We start from the raw sequence: 17,947 nt of genomic DNA, 5'->3' as shown, positions 1-17,947 counted from the left end.
GGAAAGGGTGCAAGACTGAGAACGAGAGCTTATGGCAGGGATGGGAAAATAACTACCACCTCATTGCAGATTTAACTTTTTGTCCCGTGATCCTTGAGGATACCAAAAAGGAAACCTCCACCTCTTCTCTACATTTCAAATCCAGGTCTCTCCAGAGAGGACCAAATTTCGGGTTCCCTTGAGAAAAAAGACACTTGAACAGCCAGGATTGGATACATTAATTAGCAACTCTGTGAAATAAACACTTCTCTTGTTCCCAGACAAAAGCAGCACAAGGAATACTTTTTAACCCAGCTGTTTACATCCAGTCAATAAAGACTAAAAAAATTACCAGAGAATTTGAAAATTCTCAATTCTTCATAAGAGATAGAAGTTCCTAAAATTTTTTCTCTAGAATAAAGGGTCAGATTCATCTTGACTTGCTATCTGGTGGTATTGTCATATGGGTACTACGAGTATTTTAAAAACTCCCTTAACACTTCCCTGGAGGTGGCAACTATGTCTTTTACTCACCTTTACAGACCATCTAGTGCCTAACAGTGATTTACACATTTTAAGTAGACATCTGATGAATCTAGGGGACCCTGCTTAAAACCTTTTTCAAGTAAAGAAATTGGATCCTAGAGCATGGTAAGATATGTTCTAAACCCATCTTCTCTTCTGGGGAAGGCAGGTGTCTAAGCCTACAGCCACTGCCCTAAGGCCTGGCTTCCTGGGCTTCAAACTGCTTGTCAGGGTACTTCCCTCCTCCAGTCAATACTGTACATTTTCACCCTCCCTGTCTCCATGGTATCTCAATAGCAACCAGCCTAACCCAAGTCCTTCCCCTTCTCTCCACCCCAATTGAAGCAATGCTTCAAAAATTTCTGTATCATGGTAAACTGATGAAGCTTCTGAAGTATTAAGCAATCCATTACATTTGTGATCGGTTAACTTTAATTTGTTAAAAATAAATCTGCAGTATTTTGCATGTTAGTAATACAGTGCTGGTATTGACAGGTAGAATCATCATCATCTGCTTACATAGAAACCTCCATTTAGGAGCACACCTTAGGAGGGAAATGGATACACAATAAAAGGCAAATGCAGGCCAAACAGGGAGCCCTACAGCATAACAGGCTGGATGTCAGATTTGAGGATTATCTAATACAACTGTTTAGCTGCCAATCTGATAAACAGGAGGCTCAACCAGGTTACAACCAGAAGGGAAAAACACTCTGCCTTTTTGTAGACTGGTGCCCATTTTGCCTTCACCAGACTGAATCGGTTCATCAGCGTCAAAACTCAATTCCAGTTCCAAGACACAGTAGAATTTCACTACACAACCTACTTTTCCCCCTTTTTCAGTGGCCCACCCTCACCCCAATCCTGCCATCAACTCTCCACCTTCCAAAAGACACAACGTGGCTTTATTATTGCAGACAAGCTTAAGTGAATAAAGAATGCATACAAAATTGCATTTTAACTGAAGTCATACAATGAAGTCTCACTCCTGATTATTATACAATGAATTAATAAAACAATAATTTCTAGTAAATGTCTTTTTTAAAAAGAACTAATATTTTCAGGGTTCCAATAACCACACTCTAGCCTGTGGGTAGGGCCCACACCTGTCCCCACTGAGGACTGCTCCTTAGGCCACTGCGGATGAAACCTGGGCTGCCTGATAAGTGAAGGATTGTGATTGTCAGCCCAGCCAGGGAGAGAAGACAGGTCCCAGCAGGCAGAGTCAGAACCTGGTCCTGAAGCTGTATGCCAGGAAATGTAGCTTCCTCCAAATGTGGCCACTGCCTGCCCAAACCAGGCCTCAGCAGAGTGATGCATGGGCCTTCCCTACATGAGTCCTTCCAGTAGTCCACGCATAATACTCTACATATTAACAAATGACCTTTATATTGTGGATAGGAACAGTTGTAACAAAGTCATAGCTACATATTTTTCTCTACATTTTGTTTATTGAGACAAACTAATTAAAAGGCACAAACATAGGGCATGTTTACATGGACATTATAACAAACATATACATTAAAAGTGTAGGAATGTGTTGCCTTCCTGCTAAACAGAAAGTTCCTAAGCTTTTATATATACAAAAGTTGTACAATTTAATGTCCTAAAGTACAAAAGATCATTTATAAAATTATTTTACACTAAGTACTATTTATTTTATTTTTTTACTATGTAGTTCAACCCCCTAGAACTGTTTTGTATAATGACACACAGATACCTGTCCCTGATGTAGGAAGTCTGTCTCAGACGCAAGGTATTTTGATGCTTGAACTGACACAGTGGGGTATAAACAGAAGTCATCCAGTTTGATAGTCAGTCCTGAAAACATTCTGCAAGATTAACACAACTAATTTCCATTTCTCTTAACTGCAAGATTAAAAAAGGAAAAAATGAAACTCCAAAACATATTGCAACTTAAAAAAAAAAAAAGAGTATCCTGTTTTTTTTTAAAAACACAATGTTTTAGAAACATTAATGTGTGGCATGATGGTATAGAGTATCTGTTTCCCTACCTTTTGGTTTCTACTATATGTACAGAGATAAAACATCCTGCTGAGAAATAAAAAGCACATGTCTCAACGTGCATGATCATTGCTGGGTTTCTACAGGGAGTGCAGACAACTGTCTCCCTGAAAACACCACAAAGCTGATACAAGTGTTTTCTCAAAGAAAAAAAAAGTGATGTCCATATTTACAAAGTTGAACAAATCTGCACAATACTTGATTAAGAAACGGAAGGAGAAATAAAAAAAAAAAATAGATACACTCTGTTTGTTCTGAAGGGGCATACTACCTAGTTAGTGGTTAGAATAAAAACTGTATACAATTTAATATAAGACATAAACTCTAGTGAGCAACTAACACATCTGTCCCTGTTGTAACATCAACAGGCTCTGATTGGGAGAGAGAGGGGCATATCACATCCCAGTGCCTCCAGCGTCTTCCAATTTAAAGCAATATATTTTAACTGTTCCAAAGTACTCCTTGGCTCCTGACTAGGAGTCCCATTGGTCTCCACTCGTTAGGAGCTTGCCTGTCCACACGCTTGACTTCTTGGTCAATTGTGGCCTTTTCTTACCAAAACACAATTTGTATATTTTGGTTGGGTTCTTCTTCTTTTTCTTCTTTTTTTTATTTTTTCATTTTTTTAAAAAAGTCAACTACAATGCTATAGTCCATCAGGTGTAATACGCTGAGCAATATTTACATCTCCAAATATCAGGTCACAATCCCTATTATATGTTGAAGTTAGAATGATAAATTATCATATGCTTTGCATATCAGAGCTGGTATCACCTTTCCCATAGGGAATGCTGCCTGAAATTAACATATTCCCAAAGGTAAAATGCATATTCTCTGAAATGCATTTTATTATGACAATGCATGTATTTACTCATAAAAACAATTAACAAACAATTCTACACTAGCTCTCAATCTGTGGATGTAGAACTTCAGGTTAAAACCAGTCATCCACCTTCTCTAGGGAGAAGAGTTCTGCTAGTGTTTAAATAAAATGATTTTTGGGGATTAGAAACAGTAACGCTGTTTTTGTTTTATTTTAAAATGGGTTTTGCTTTTTGATGATTGGTTTTAATTCTGGCATTTCATCTTGCCAACTACTATCCTGTTTAAGCAATGCTGTCAGCTAAAAGGAATTTCTGATTAAACTAAAGTGGTCCAGTGATAAGTTACGTACTCACCCTACTTTGAACAATCCCAGCCAAATTGGAAAAAAAATGCTACTACACTCTTATTAACTAATGTAATAAAATATCCCAGTTTCATGGTTTACTTTTTGCTTTAATCAACTAGAAATAAGTTGCTGGTAAATATTTACTTTAAACCCATATTTTGATTTTTTAATACTGTTTACCAAGGTGGTGATGTAGGCAAAGCTTGGGGTAAGAAAGGCATGCTCTCTACAGGCCTCATTGCTATATTGAGAGGGGCAGCTAACGTCATAGGTGTGGGCAAGTTCATTGGAGACGTGATCGTCACAGGGTGTGCTATATTCACTGGGGCAGTGACTGGGGTGGGGAGGTTGACTGGGGTAGTGAGTGTTAAAGGAGAGGTCATGGATAATGGACTGGTTATAGTTACAGGATGCCCTATGTTCATTGGGCTGGTTATATTAACTGCACTTGAAACATTTACTGGACTTCTCATGCTCATTGCAGCTGCCACTGTGACTGGGTTTGACATAGTCCCAGATGACACAGAGGATGTTATATTGAATGGAGTAGTGAGAGTCACAGGTGTCGTAGCAGCCGTGGAAGTTTGGCACAGGTTAGCAGCTTCTAAAATAAGAAGACAAAAGGACTTTTAGACTCTCAAAACAATAAATAAAATTTACAAACAGTTTCCAAATCATCTTATAATTATAAAGGACAAACATTTAATAAATGAATTTTCAAGCAAGTGGTCAACAGGAAGGGAGGGTCCTTCTGAGCACAAGACTGGGGCCAAGAACCCCAGTGTGCAAATCTCCTTTCTGACACTGCATCTCCTGGAAGGACTTCGGCTACTTGTTTAGCCTTGCACTTTTGTTTTCAAGTTCAGCCCAAATTTATTTACCTACCTCACAGTAATGCAGGAAGATCAGTTACTTCTGCAAGGCACTGGGGTTGGTAATCAAGTAGGGCTAAGTATTTTCACTACTACTTCATGCAGTTCCTCTGAATTCTAAACACTTTCCTGGGAAGAGCCAACCTTCAGCAGGTGAAAAGAGTTTGTTTACAAAGAGCTAGGCCTATGATTACACAATAACATATAATCAGAAAATTCTTCTCATAAGGCACACTGTAACTAGAAAAGAGATGTGCATATTCAATGGTATGTATTCTAATGTATTCTCAGAGGTGAATCCACATTGTTAAGCTGTTTTAAAAATCCATTAGTGATTGATAAGCAAGCTACTTTAGTATCATCAGCTTATTTCAATCTTAGAAAAATTGTTCTGGCTAAATAATCCTGTTAAAACAGCAGGATGGAGATGGATAGGTAGGCTGGCTGTGACTTGGCTGTCAAAATGGAGAAATGCATTTGAGACTAAAGATGGTGTACACATGTTCCACACATAGATCAAATTGCCTCATGTAGGGAGCAGAAGTGGCTCAAGCAGTTGGACATGCGCCTCCCACATGGAAGGTCCCGGGTTTGGTTCCCGGCGCCTCCTAAAGAAGACGAGCAGACAGACAAGGGAGTCATCTCAGGAGCCATCTTGGGGGCGGGGAATAAAAATAAACAAACAAAAAAAGAACTTAAAAAAAAAAAATCACCTCATATGGACCTTTTTGAGCCATCAAATGTCAATAAGCAGTCCTTCTTTGGTCAATATGATGACAGACTGATTGGCATACTCCATTATCAGGGATTCCCAAACCTGGCTGATGATCAAAATAATCATCTCTCTAAGGAGCTTTTTGAAAAAAAAAAAAAGGATTCCCAGGAGAGTCAACAGTGCAATTTAGATGGGACCTGGAAAATCTGTATTTTTATAAAGCTCCCTAGGTAATGATTCTGGTCATCAGTCAGGTTTGGGAACTTATATTACCTTAGTCTAACATTAGGCTCAATATTTAAAGGGCTATGCTGAGTCAAGTTCAGCTTTCAGGTCAGGTGTCTCCTATCTACCAAGATGTGACATTTACTAACATAAACACAGAGGTTTCTAACATCACTAGTCGTTTCCAGAGAGATTCATGCTATGAATGGGAATACAATAGTATTTTGTTTCAGGGAGGTCAGAAGACGAGCTAAACAATTGAGTCTTATTGTGCAAGCAAACTGAAATACAATACCAAATAGAAAAGTGCAAAAAGAAAGAGGGAGCAAGAGAGAAAACCAACTCACTTTTGAGGTGACAGTACCATTGTTAAGAATATTCTCCTCCTGCATTTACCACAGGAGTTTATTATGACTTGGGTTAAGCACTTTTACTCCTCCTCTAAGTAAACATCCTCTATATAACGCATTTTCAACCCACTATGCAATTATCACAGCACTGTATGTTCTGCCTCCCCTACCTCCATTCTCCACTCCTCCTCCTAATGCAAACACTTTTAGTAAAGCAACAAATCTTCATCTGAAAGACAGGAATGAGCAGCACTCAAGGAAGTGTGGAAAGCCTATTTAGACCACTGTATCATTTACCTCCAATGCCAGTATAAATATAAAATTTATAATAGAAAAATAAAGATAGAAGAAGAGCATCCTTTAAGCACAAGATATTTAGAAGGAATCTGCCACTCTATATAAAAGCAAAGGATGGAAGAAACTACTCAGCAGAGGAATTACTATATGCAGAGGATTCCTTATGCATTTAAAATAAAACATAAGACATGGCAGGGATGGAGGAGGAAAGAATGAATTTAGGAATCTGTCTTCTGCCTGATGATATATTGATAAAATCTGAAATGGCTGCAAAACAGACCAAAAGCCAAAGATGGAACTAGTAAAAGCTATGTTGGAAAATGATATGCCAACTAATTCTTTATAATATATATAGGGAGCAAAGCAAACTATTCTCAATATTTCTAACATTTACTGTAAAGTGGTAAGAGCAGAAACATAGAACATGTAAGCTAATGCCAGGCCCAGGGATGGACCTAAAAAGATTAGGGTGAGACCAAGAAGAAAGAAGTCAGCATTAAAGAGTATGAAAAGTGAATAGGGAAGCAGAATTGGCTCAACTGACAGAGCATCTCCCTACCACATGGGAGGTCCAGGGTTCAAACCCAGGGCCTCCTAACCCATCTGGTAAGCTGGCCCACACGCAGTGCTAATGTGTGCAAGGAGTGCCGTGCCATGCAGGGGTGTCCCCTGTGCAGGGGAGCCCCATGCACAAGGAGTGCACCCTGTAAGGACAGCTGCCCTGTGCGAAAAAAGTGCAGCCTGCACACATGGAGAACTGACACAGCAAGATGACGCAACAAAAAGACACAGATTCCCGGTGCAGTTGAGAAGAATGCAAGTGGACAAAGAAGAACACACAGCGAATGAACAGAGAGAGCAGAGGGGGAGTGGGGGAAGAGAAATTAAATAAATATTTTAAAAGATTAAACATTTTTAAAAAGTGTAATAAACAGTACAATGCAGAAAGAACACTAAGGAACACAACCTGAGAAAAAGAACTTATATACGAACATGGATATTTGATCTACCTCTAAAAGTGGGAGTATTTTACAAAGAAAAACAGGGGCCCATAATGCATGGATGGTGACAACAAAATGAACAGCAAAAATTGAACTCTGAGCATAGAAAAGGACCAAATTGGCTCCAAACTGTAACAAAAAGTAAATCAAAAGAAAGAACATAACAAGAAATACTGAGAATTTTTATTTTCTAGAATAATATCTTATGAGGGGAGAAGATGTAGTTCAACTGGTTAAGCGCCTGCTTCCCATGTAAGAGGTCCTGGGGTCAAGCCCCGGTAACCTTCTAAAACAAAAAAAAACACACTTACAGCTTTATTGCCAATAACTAAACTTTACCACCAGACATTTCCCAGCATTACAATATTTTCATGTTTCCATAAAGCTACATTCCCTAAGCTTCTCTGCTCCGATTACTTAGCATACTAAAATACTAAAGTAAAACACTTTTCAAGCTATTCCTGGACAACTGGAAACCTCATCTTACCTTTCTTTCTTGCTTTGACAGCTTCTTCCCATAGTCTCAGTGTCTCTACCTGCTTCCCTGGCCAGCTTGTCACATGCTGCTGCTGTTGCTGCTGCTGCTGCTGCTGCTGCTGCTTCTGGTTGCTGGTCTCTTCACTCATACATGCTAATCCAAAGACAAACCAGAAACACTTTATTTACCTTGGGAAAGTATGACCATTTTTTTAAAATCCAAAATTTAGATACTTTGACTCCTTATGCCTCTGTGATCTGTATCACTTCACTTGATAGCTCTTACTACAGTGTGTCTTTTTTGTTGCCTATGTCTATATTGGTCATGACATAAATTATTAAAAGATAAATTAACAAAATTATAAAAGAGAAAGATGGTCTTTGCTATATTAAAAAGCTAATATGGGGAACAGATGAGGCTCAAGCAATTAAGTGCCTGCTTCCCACATGGGAGGTTCTGGTTTGCTCCTAAAAACATGAGCAAACAACAAGCAAACAGGTAAAACAACCCAGGGGAACTGATGTAGTTCAGTGGTTAGCGCTGGCTTCCCACACACGAGGTCCCAAGGTCAATCCCTGGCCTTGGTACCTCAAAAAAAAAAAAAAAGGCTAGTATCTTTTAAAATGGAAATTGGGGAATATTAGAATGGACTAATCAGTGTGTTAACATATCCATTTTATCCACTTGACCACAATGATATACACTAAAAGTAAATTTTTGTAAAGTGAGCAATGTACATGCTAGATAATAAACCAAATGTACTCACAAAGAAGCTAAATGGATGTGATTAAAACACATTCAGCTTTCTCATTCACTTTCTTTGTTGTTGTTGTTGTGAAATATTTATTACTCTCATTTACTTTTGGTCACCTTTTTATTTTTTTAAGAATTTGATGTTTCTGCTGCATAAAGTATATATACAATAGAATACAGAATTAGGAGAAGGCTTTCTTCTAGAGGCTAGGGAAATCTTAAAAGGAAAAGCCTGGTAAATGCAAACATTAAATTTTATCCAAGTCTCTGGAATATTCTATCTTCAACTGTGAATTTAAGCAAGCAAAAAATTTAAGCCTTCAAATAGATACAGTATCTCATTTCTCTACAGACTTGGGTTTGAAAAGCAAACCTATTAATACTGTTTTCTGTATTTTTAAGGTTATTATTAAGGACATGTTATTAATACACTGAGGAGGAGTTGGGAGGCACTGATATTTGAGGGTCTTACTAACTTTAAATAAAAACAATTAAAATTGCCTGGTATAAAATGTAGCTTCCTACTTTGGGTGCTGTCGCCTGTTTTCTAATACACTTGAGATTTTTATTCAAACTCCTCAAAAGAAGGGACACACTGAAAAAGAGCTGTGGAGAAATTCTGTTCTTCTAACATGGATGTTATTAGTAGTCAAGCAAAGGGCTGAAATCAAGATTAGTGAAGAGTTTATCAATGTTGTTTGCATATAGGTATGAGAAGTATACTTCTGACACTAATATACTCTTTCCATTGGTAGGTGTTTGCAAACTTCAGTATTAGGACATGTGTAAGACGATATGCTCACTGAGAGCATAGTGAAAATATCTTTGATGTACCATAAAAACATCTAGATTCCAAAATGAAACAGAAAGGAATTAAAATTTTAAGAGAGTCACCTACTTTTATTGATGCCTTGTTTACATGTATTACAGTTGATACTTTGGCTCTGCCCATGTGTCTTTAAGTGGCTGGTGATGTACGCTGCACTCAGAAGTTTCCCACAGATATTACACGATACCTTGCCTTCGTGGCGCACCATGTGCGTCCGCAGTCTGTCTTTGGTGGCAAAGGCAGCAGTGCATGTCTGCATGAGGGAGGAAAACTTTTTTTAAATATAGACTATCCTGTTCTACTCATTTTAAAGTATGTTATATTCTATGCATTACCCTACCCATGTTAGCAAAAGACTGAGCTATCTAGGTTTTAGTTGCATGTGTGACTTAGAATTATAAATTTCGAAATAGTTGGTGAATTTTAGACCCTTCCATTTCAGGGAAGAACAAGTATCAACACAGAATAGTAAAAAGACATGAAGTGTAGAGTCAATTAAACCTAGATTTGAATTCAGCTCCACGATATACCAAACTGTATAACCTTGAACAAGTTAAGTTAACCTCTCAGAATCTTCATCTGTAAAACAGGGCTAATAATACCTACCTCACAGGATTATTGGTGCATTAAGAGCCTGGCTCAAGGCTTGGCACATAGAAGGAACTCAATCATTGAACACTACCTTCCATCTTCCAGCTGGAATTTTCTTAGAATTCAAATCATTTACTTAATAAGACCAGTCATTAACAAACAACTGAAAAGAGTACAAAAAGACTTCCAGCAATAAATCAAAATTACTGATGCCTAAAAGTTATTTGATTTAGCAAAATTATTAACCTTTTTGTTATCACGATATATGCCAAGTTGAGACCAGAAATATAAATAGCTAGAAAATGCTCCAATTTGGCTATAGACAAAAATCTATTAAGTGATAATATTTGTGAGAAATTTTATATTTTCTCCTATTACAGTTAAAGCAACCTCAACCATCAATCCAGAAATTAACTAGAAGCACTTCATTCTTTAATTCCTTTCAAATAACCTTTGCCAGACTATATATTTTCTTCTCTTGTAACAAAAAATGCTGTTGCCCAAGGAAAAGGAAGAGTAGCTTAACAAAAACAACACATTTAAATTTTTAAATTATCTTGCCCCACAGAAATAGAAGCTGTCATTTATATTTTATAAAATTAGAAGTCAAGTGGACCAAGATTATTCAAGAACTGTGAGATTTGATTGGCTCAGACCTTCTGGATAATGTACATTAAGTGCTACACTAAGGATAAGTCATTTTAACTCTTACTTGGCATTTGAAGGGTCTTTCTGTTGAATGGACATGTTTTACGTGACAGCTTAAGTGGTCAGGCCTGTGAAAGAGAGAGTTTCAACAGAAGATGTAATGGAACACACATAGAGAAATGTTATTTACTGTGATGCTTACATGCTTGGCAGATTTGGGCATTTCACAGAAAACCAGCAGAATTACTGACTCCCCACTCCCCTCCCCACCGTGCAGGCCTCCTTACCTCTTTTACCATAAATAAAAGTCTTAGTACTTTACCTGTTAATTTTTTCTCCTAGTCAACATCAAATCATATAAGGTCTTGATTCCTTACAATTACAAAATATCCAAAGTTTTAGTCCTAACACTTGCCAGAAACAGCTACTATATTAATTTTAAAAGCTTTTAAAAATGAAAATTAGTGAAATGTTAGTGCCCCCCCGAAACAGAAAAACATTCCCTAAAAGTTTTATCAAGAGTCTTCAAAGATCATCCCAACTTTAAGGAAATAAATTCCTTTGATGTGTGCAATGAACCTCACATCTAATCACCCAACTGAATCAGAAACTGGTGGTTTTGCAGTGATAAGAAGTATCCATGTGCTAAAGAAAGGCCCTAGTCCACCAAAGCACATTTTAAATGGAGTAATAAGTTAATCACTATGTCATCACTTGTCAACCATAAATAGGAGAATTTGACCCGGAGGTGTAATACTTCTGTATCTATAGCCAATACTTATTTATTTATAATCAAGCAGGCCTGTCCACATCTATTCTCACATAAACTTTCTAGATCACACTGAGACAAAACTGAAGTTCACTGATTTCATAGTGAAAAAGCAGCAAAGCAAAATGCAGTACCTCGAGAAGCCTTTCCCACAAACACTGCAAGTATAGGGTTTGGTGATGCCTCCTTCATGAGACCTCACATGGTAAGTCATCCGGTCCTTCCTCTTGAAGCGCTGATGGCAAATAGGACACTCAAAAGGCTTTTCGTCCGAATGGGAGAGCTTGTGCCGATTGAGATGGTATACGTCTCGGAAGGCCTTTCCACACATCTCACAAGCATGGTTTTTCTTGACAGGCTTACTGGGTTTCTTGACAGACTGGGTCACGGGCATAGCTGTGGTGCTGGCACTGCTGCTGGGATTGGTGCCAGAGGAAGATGTAGTGACTGTTGACAAGATGCCTGCAATTGTGGAGACCAACGAAGTTCGGCTGCTGTCCCCAGCGATGGTGGAGATAAGGGGAACCACCGTGGTGGGGGTTTTCTTTGGCCGGGACACCAACTTGATCCCTGTGTGGCAGGACTCATGGCGCCTCAGGTGATAGCTGTCCCTGAAAGCTTTACTGCAGTAAGTGCACACAAATGAAGTTTTGGGTTTTTCTTTTTTAATTCCAATAGCATCCTTTAATGTTTCTGGCGCAGCCTGAGGTTTCTGAGTTATTGGTATTGGAAGCAATGGTTTCTGATCAGGGGGCTCCACAGCAGAGCTCAGGAGGGGCAGCAAGCTGTTCTGTGCTGCCTGCTGTTGGTGATGGGAGGCTTCATGGGCCTAAAACCAAATATTTACACTTCAGAAACTCAGCCTCTCACAATGACCTTCAAAATTCAACATGCTCCAGACAATAGAGACCAAAAGAAACAAAGAGCATATAAGCTACTCTCTTCAGCAGAGATCCAGCAACCACCTATTTCTATTCTCACAGCTCCCAATACAAATCATTTCAAATCACTGGGCAGATGCAAAATTTTGCGACTAAGTTGCTTACAGTGATCTTGCTTTCAAACAGATGACACTAAACTACACACCACCCTGGTTCATAAGGGACATAACAACTGATGAAATCAGTATGCATTAGTCTGTCAGTGCTGAAACCAAGTTTAAATAACTTGCAAAGAAAATTATACTCCAGACTTAACTATTTAGCAGTATCTTACTGTAGTAACACACAAATACACACACACATACAATGACATTATCATCTACTTGTCTATTATAAACTAGGAAAGGCACCATGTCTCTCCCTTTCCATCAGAAAACTTCGTGAGGGAGCAAGGGGGCTGTTGCTAAGTGATGAAAGGAATCTAGTGCTCTGAATACATATGCTAGTTGTTAAGTTTCCTTTTAAAGTTTTCTTTAACTAAAAGATTTGCTTGAAATGAAACCTGCTATTAATCAACCTGGAAGGCATCTGTGAAGGTAGCCAATAGCAAAACACCTGTCAATTGTTTCTCAGTTCATTTACTCCTACTCTAGAAGGCTGCATCTTTTAACAACACTAGTTGTTCAAACCCTAAACTCTCAAAGAAAACTATGAAAAAAATACACCAAAAAACAACAAGCATTTAAAATTCCTTTCATGTTCATCTTCTTCCAGCATTTGTAGGTTTCATTAAAGTATTAGATATCTGCTTTGTTACAATGTGTTTCTCCACTCCAGCAGGACACTGGAAATTTTCGTTAGCTGCACTGAAACCAAAATTCCATCATGGATCAGGTTCTTGGTATTTATAAGCAGTTACTCTCTTGGTTTTGATTCTTTAAAAAATTCTCCATACCTCAATACTGATAATATTTACGAAATGATGGAAAAAAATTCCTGAAATAGTTCTTCCTAATATGTTGTTCTTTACCAACATTATTTTTGAAACTCTTGACAGTGAGCCCAAGCTCCTAAGCTTGAGTTTTGTAATACTAAAAGGATACATGCACTCAGATGTAAGAGTTCCAAATATTTTAAGCATACGGTGTCCTAGGAGAGGCCCTTCCCTTCATCTCAGACACTTTAAACACTTATTTACCCTTCTCACTCTATAACCATAAGTCCTAAAACTAACTTGACTAAGGAGGGGGAAAAAAAACCCTAAGAAGACAGACACACACATTCACACACAGCTCCTCCCCTTATGGAAAAAGATTATCTACCATACAATGCTGGTGGATAAGAACATTTACTACACATTACTCCATTTTTACTTGATGGCAGCACAACAGCTAAGCCTTGAATTAGTCTCCTCCAAGTGATTAGGTGGTGTGGAATCCAGAGTTATCAGATTCAATTAAATACTTTTGATTTCATCTCCTTTTGAGTCCTGGAAACATTCTCAGAAATTGTGTGCTTACTTATTATGAGTATCTTTCGGGTTTTAGTGCTCATACTGAATTACACTCCACTTGCAATTTAATTTATGGAGCTCGTGTAACTGTGTCTACCCAGGTGACATTAATAGAAACTTCACAGAATTTGGACTCTAATCTTAACCCTTTTCCAACCTGGCTAAGGATACCCAAGTTTCCATACAGTATACAAACAGTTAATAGCTGAAGATAGCTCAAGATATACAAATTTCAAAGGCTAACAGATCAGATAATAGGGAATGCAAATCTTCTGGACAAAGTTCACTTATAGTTTGGAGGCATTTTTCAATTCTAAACAACCATTAGTACAATGGAGTACTAAAAACACTTACTGCCATTTTACCAATTCAGATGTCTGTGGCAACATAAAGTATTTTTACAGCATTGCTGAAGCTCACTGTCACACGAGGTCTCACCAGGTCCCTGCTTCTTGGGTGAAATGCTGTTGAATGCCTCGACCACTACAGGAATCAATCCCTGAGGATTCCTAGGATCCCCACACTTCTACATGAAGCCTTCTAAGAGGGGAACTGGGTTTTCCCAACTTGTTCTCTGGGGGAGAGACAGAGTAAAGTAACAACCACAGCTGCCTTCAGTAAAGTGATTTAAAATATAACTTCTGGGTAGGCTTTTGACTAGCATCATCAAATCAGAGTTTCAATTTTATCTCTCATCTCTTTCTACTGCAAGGCTTTTTAACTCTACCCAAATTTCCTTTTTTTGAGGCTGGCAAAAAAAAACACACAACAGAACAGAAATGTTATTTCATCACCCATGGTGGTAGGATTCGGCACCATGAAATCTCCAGTGCCAGAGGGTAAAAGATTTTGTACTGAAACAAATTAACATGGGTGAGTCATATCTTGAATGTCCTGTTAGAGGAGAATCATTCATCAAACATTTTAACAGCTATAGCTTTCACTTTCCACCAGGTTATCTGGAAAGCCAGCAGGTGTTGTTTTAAAATATAAATTCAATAGGATGCTCCAGGAAACAAACAAGAAAATTTAACTGTTTCCCCAGTGAAAAGTATTTAAAACCAAAACTGATTAAATCTATTCATACCTTTCCATAGAAAAGACTGAAATATTCTCTTTACCCATTCAACTCTCCTCGGCTCTAAATTATGTTTTCCAACAATTTTCACTGCACACCTTGCCAAGCCCAGGATCAAATATTAGCTTTCAAACTTCTCCATCAGGTAGAAAAAAAGATTTTAATAGCTGGAAAAAATATAATATAAAATCTAATTTAAAAATTGATCAATGAATGCTCGGCATTAGCTTTATCCAAGGAAAGAATAATAAAGATTTCCAAAAGACTTCTCAATTCGCTTTCCAAAGATTAGTTATGAGTTTTTCCTTTATATAAAGAACTCTTTTTTTCCAAACTCTACTAGATTTATAGACATCAGGTTTAATATAGTAAATCTAAATCACTCATCACATGAAAATCACTTCAGAGGCCCATTAATCCAGTATTTTTAAATGACCATTTGAAAGCTTTCTCTAAAGAGGGCATCTGCCACCTTTACACCAACCTGGATGCCAGCTAGTAATGTATCATTTCTTTCCCAATGCGTTTTCTTTATTTTTTTCCCAATGTTTTTTAAAGTTGCCTTACCATATTATTATCAAGTTCATCTGAGCAATAAAATAATACTAGATCAGAATGAGAAAAGGGGGAAATCTGAGTCCCATAATTTTGAGTATCTTCAACTTTAAGAAGCTCGAATATTTCTCAATAACTACTTAAAAATCAAATTACCCTTACTTGAAAGAATGTATGTTTTAAAATAAACCAGATCTACACATTGGGTAATGTTTGCAATCTCCAATTCCTTATATTAACTGCACTGGGATGGACTCAGTGGCTGGGCGAAAAATTTATTTAAAATTCTATATCCGTTTCTGGCTAGTTCCAAAAGGCCTCAAGCGTCCAAGCTACCCGTTTGGGGTTTCACGAAGTTATTTGAAAAAGGAAAATAACGCGGAGAGGCGGGAAGAACGCACTTAGAGGGACGAGCTTCCTAACCTCCTCCGATTCTTAAGTTTCCCGGTGAGCTCATCACTACTGCCCACTAAGTGCTTCGTCTGCAAATAGGAATGAAGCAGGAAAAAAAAAAAGTTCCAGCCCAAGTTTTTCTAACTGGGGTCCCCCACCTAAGGTGGGCGGGATAGAGCATTGCCAAGGCAGGGGCTACAAGTCACTTCCAAGTTTCTTGCAAAAAGCGAAGAACACCACCGCAAAGAGTGACTCATCTGGGGGCTTTGTAAGCGGACTTTGTTTGCTCTCTCCACTTTCCGTCTCCCCCACTTGGATGGAAGAAACGTTCAAGGTGGGACCGGAGAGAAAAGCGCTCCGAGAGAGTCGGGCCTCCTGCAGTCCCGGCCCCCACCACCCTCCCCCCGCCCCCCCTCCCGCCCGGGCTGGGGGATTCCCCGGGCTGAATGGGACGGCGGGAGAGCTGGACAGAGGGAGAGGGTGTCAGCTGCCAAGACTCGGCTGAGGCTTAAGAAAGAAAAAATGTAAATCCAATGAAAAAGTTTGGGGAGGGAATACACACTCGCAACACCCCCAACTGGGTAAACACGAGGGGGGGTCGCGGGAAGGGGGAGTGGCGGGGAACCCAGGGATACCCGCTATTCTTGCGGGGGGGGGGGGGGTGGCGGCGGTCAGAAAGTCAACAAAAAAAGGAGAGGAGAAAGAGATGAAAGAGGAAGGAGAGTGAGCGAAAGATGGATGAAGGGCGCGGGGAGGAGACTCAGAGTAGGACCTGGGGACCCCCTCACCCCACGGTGCGGCCCCGGGCCCGGCGAGCCTTGCCCCAGCTGCCCGCGCTATCCAGCGACCCGGCGCTCTCCTTTCTCTGGGCCGCGAGTGATGACAGCGACCGGCCTCCTCCCTTCCCCTTCAGGGCAAGAGAGAAGGGTGTGTGAGTGCGCGCCTGTGTGTGCTGGGGGGGCCCCGGGGTTCACCCCGAGGCCTGCTCTCTTCCCTGCACCCCGTGAAGCCGCCTTCTTTCACCTCAGCAGCCCCGCTCCTCCAGAGCGGGAGGGCGGAAAAACAAAGGGGGATTAAGGCCCGGCCGGAGAGCGGAGCCGGGAGGGAGGGGAGGAGGAGCGCCCGCCCGCCCGCCCGCCAGCCCGGGGCCCGGCCCCCCTGTCCCCCCCGTACCCCCCCCGGGGGGGCCCCCAGTACCTGGAACAGGAACGCGGTCCAGTTGGCCTCCATGGCTGCGGCGGCCGACCCCCCTCCTCCCCACTCCCCCCCGCTCGGGGAGCCTCCTCAGCCGGAGGAGGCGACAACAAAGCGGCGGCGGCGGCGGCGGCGGCAGCGGCAGCGGCGGCTCCTCAACATGGCAGCGCCGAGCGCGGCCACTTCCGGTAACCTCCGGGACGCACCACCGCGGCGGCGAGCGCGGGCGGGGGGGGGAGCCCCAGCCCGGCCGCCGCCGTCCCCAGTTGTACCGACCCCCTCTGGGCGTCCCCGCTGCCGGCTCGCCTCCCTGGAGCTCAGCCAGTACCCTCCGGCGGTGGGGTCAGGGGCCCCGCTGGGAGGCCGGGGTGGGGCCGGGGGCGGGGATGGGCCGCGGCGTCCCCCCCCGCGGGGGTGTGTGGTGCTGCGGTCCGTGGCTCAGGCAGCTGGCGCAGGGGGAGCTCAGGAGAGAAGATGGAGGACGTCAGGGTCTGGCGCTGGCCCGCTGGGCACAGCCAGGCCACCTCCCATGACTCAGACTTGGTGTCCCGCAGCATCGCGTCCCTATTAGACCCTCATCGGAAGACACAGGCCACGGTGGTCACCAGCTCATCAAACCCTCTGCATAGTCCCAATTCCAAATTAGGGTACGCCCCCCACACGCACACTTCGAGGAGTCTCTCTCCCCTCTGGTATTTCATCCCCTGTCGGCTAAACCCTCAACACTCTTGCTGTGGAATGCATCTCTGCGTGACCTTCCAACTCAAGGAAATCCCACAGGGGAGCAGCCTCAGATCCTCCCAGAATCAAGGGAAAGAAACACTTCCCACACATATTGTCATTACTGGGTTATCCTTGGGTGAAGGGCTGAGCTTCCCCATTCACTCCTTCATTCCAGATATGTGAAATTCTACCCGAACACCCACCACTCTCCCGCTAAAAAAAACCAACACAAACACAAAACATTAAAAACAAATGAGAAAGTATAGACAAATTATTTTAGTCCTTTTAGTACAGTCTGTTTCCTTCAGCCACCAAAACAAAAATCGAACTTTTAGTTGGACAGCATTAGATAGATGTCACTGAGGTGACCCCAGCCTCTGCA

General features: G+C 41.0%; 1 protein-coding gene across 3 annotated transcripts; it reads right to left on the bottom strand.

Moving 5' to 3' along the window:
- Positions 1-913: 913 nt before the first annotated feature.
- VEZF1 (vascular endothelial zinc finger 1) lies at positions 914-17,120 on the bottom strand. 3 transcript variants are annotated; one of them, XM_058283913.2, is made up of 7 exons: positions 16,437-16,680; positions 13,977-14,196; positions 11,363-12,057; positions 10,524-10,587; positions 9,290-9,473; positions 7,648-7,791; positions 914-4,304 (listed from the first exon to the last, which is right to left on the bottom strand). In XM_058283913.2, the coding sequence occupies exons 2-7, from the start codon at positions 13,980-13,982 to the stop codon at positions 3,877-3,879; spliced, it is 1,521 nt and encodes a 506-aa protein (XP_058139896.1). In that variant the 5' UTR covers positions 13,983-14,196; positions 16,437-16,680; the 3' UTR covers positions 914-3,876. The 3 variants fall into 3 exon arrangements, with proteins under 3 accessions (XP_058139896.1, XP_004461352.1, XP_004461351.1); XM_004461295.3 differs by lacking the exons at positions 13,977-14,196; positions 16,437-16,680 and adding an exon at positions 16,846-17,120; XM_004461294.4 differs by lacking the exons at positions 13,977-14,196; positions 16,437-16,680 and adding an exon at positions 16,846-17,107 and having other exon boundaries at positions 9,290-9,491.
- Positions 17,121-17,947: the final 827 nt, after the last annotated feature.

The sequence above is a fragment of the Dasypus novemcinctus genome, chromosome 21, assembly GCF_030445035.2.
Source record: "Dasypus novemcinctus isolate mDasNov1 chromosome 21, mDasNov1.1.hap2, whole genome shotgun sequence".
Taxonomy (NCBI): Eukaryota; Metazoa; Chordata; class Mammalia; order Cingulata; family Dasypodidae; genus Dasypus; species Dasypus novemcinctus.
The sequence above is the reverse complement of the archived record's forward strand: the minus strand, read 5'-3'. Positions and strand labels throughout refer to the sequence as shown.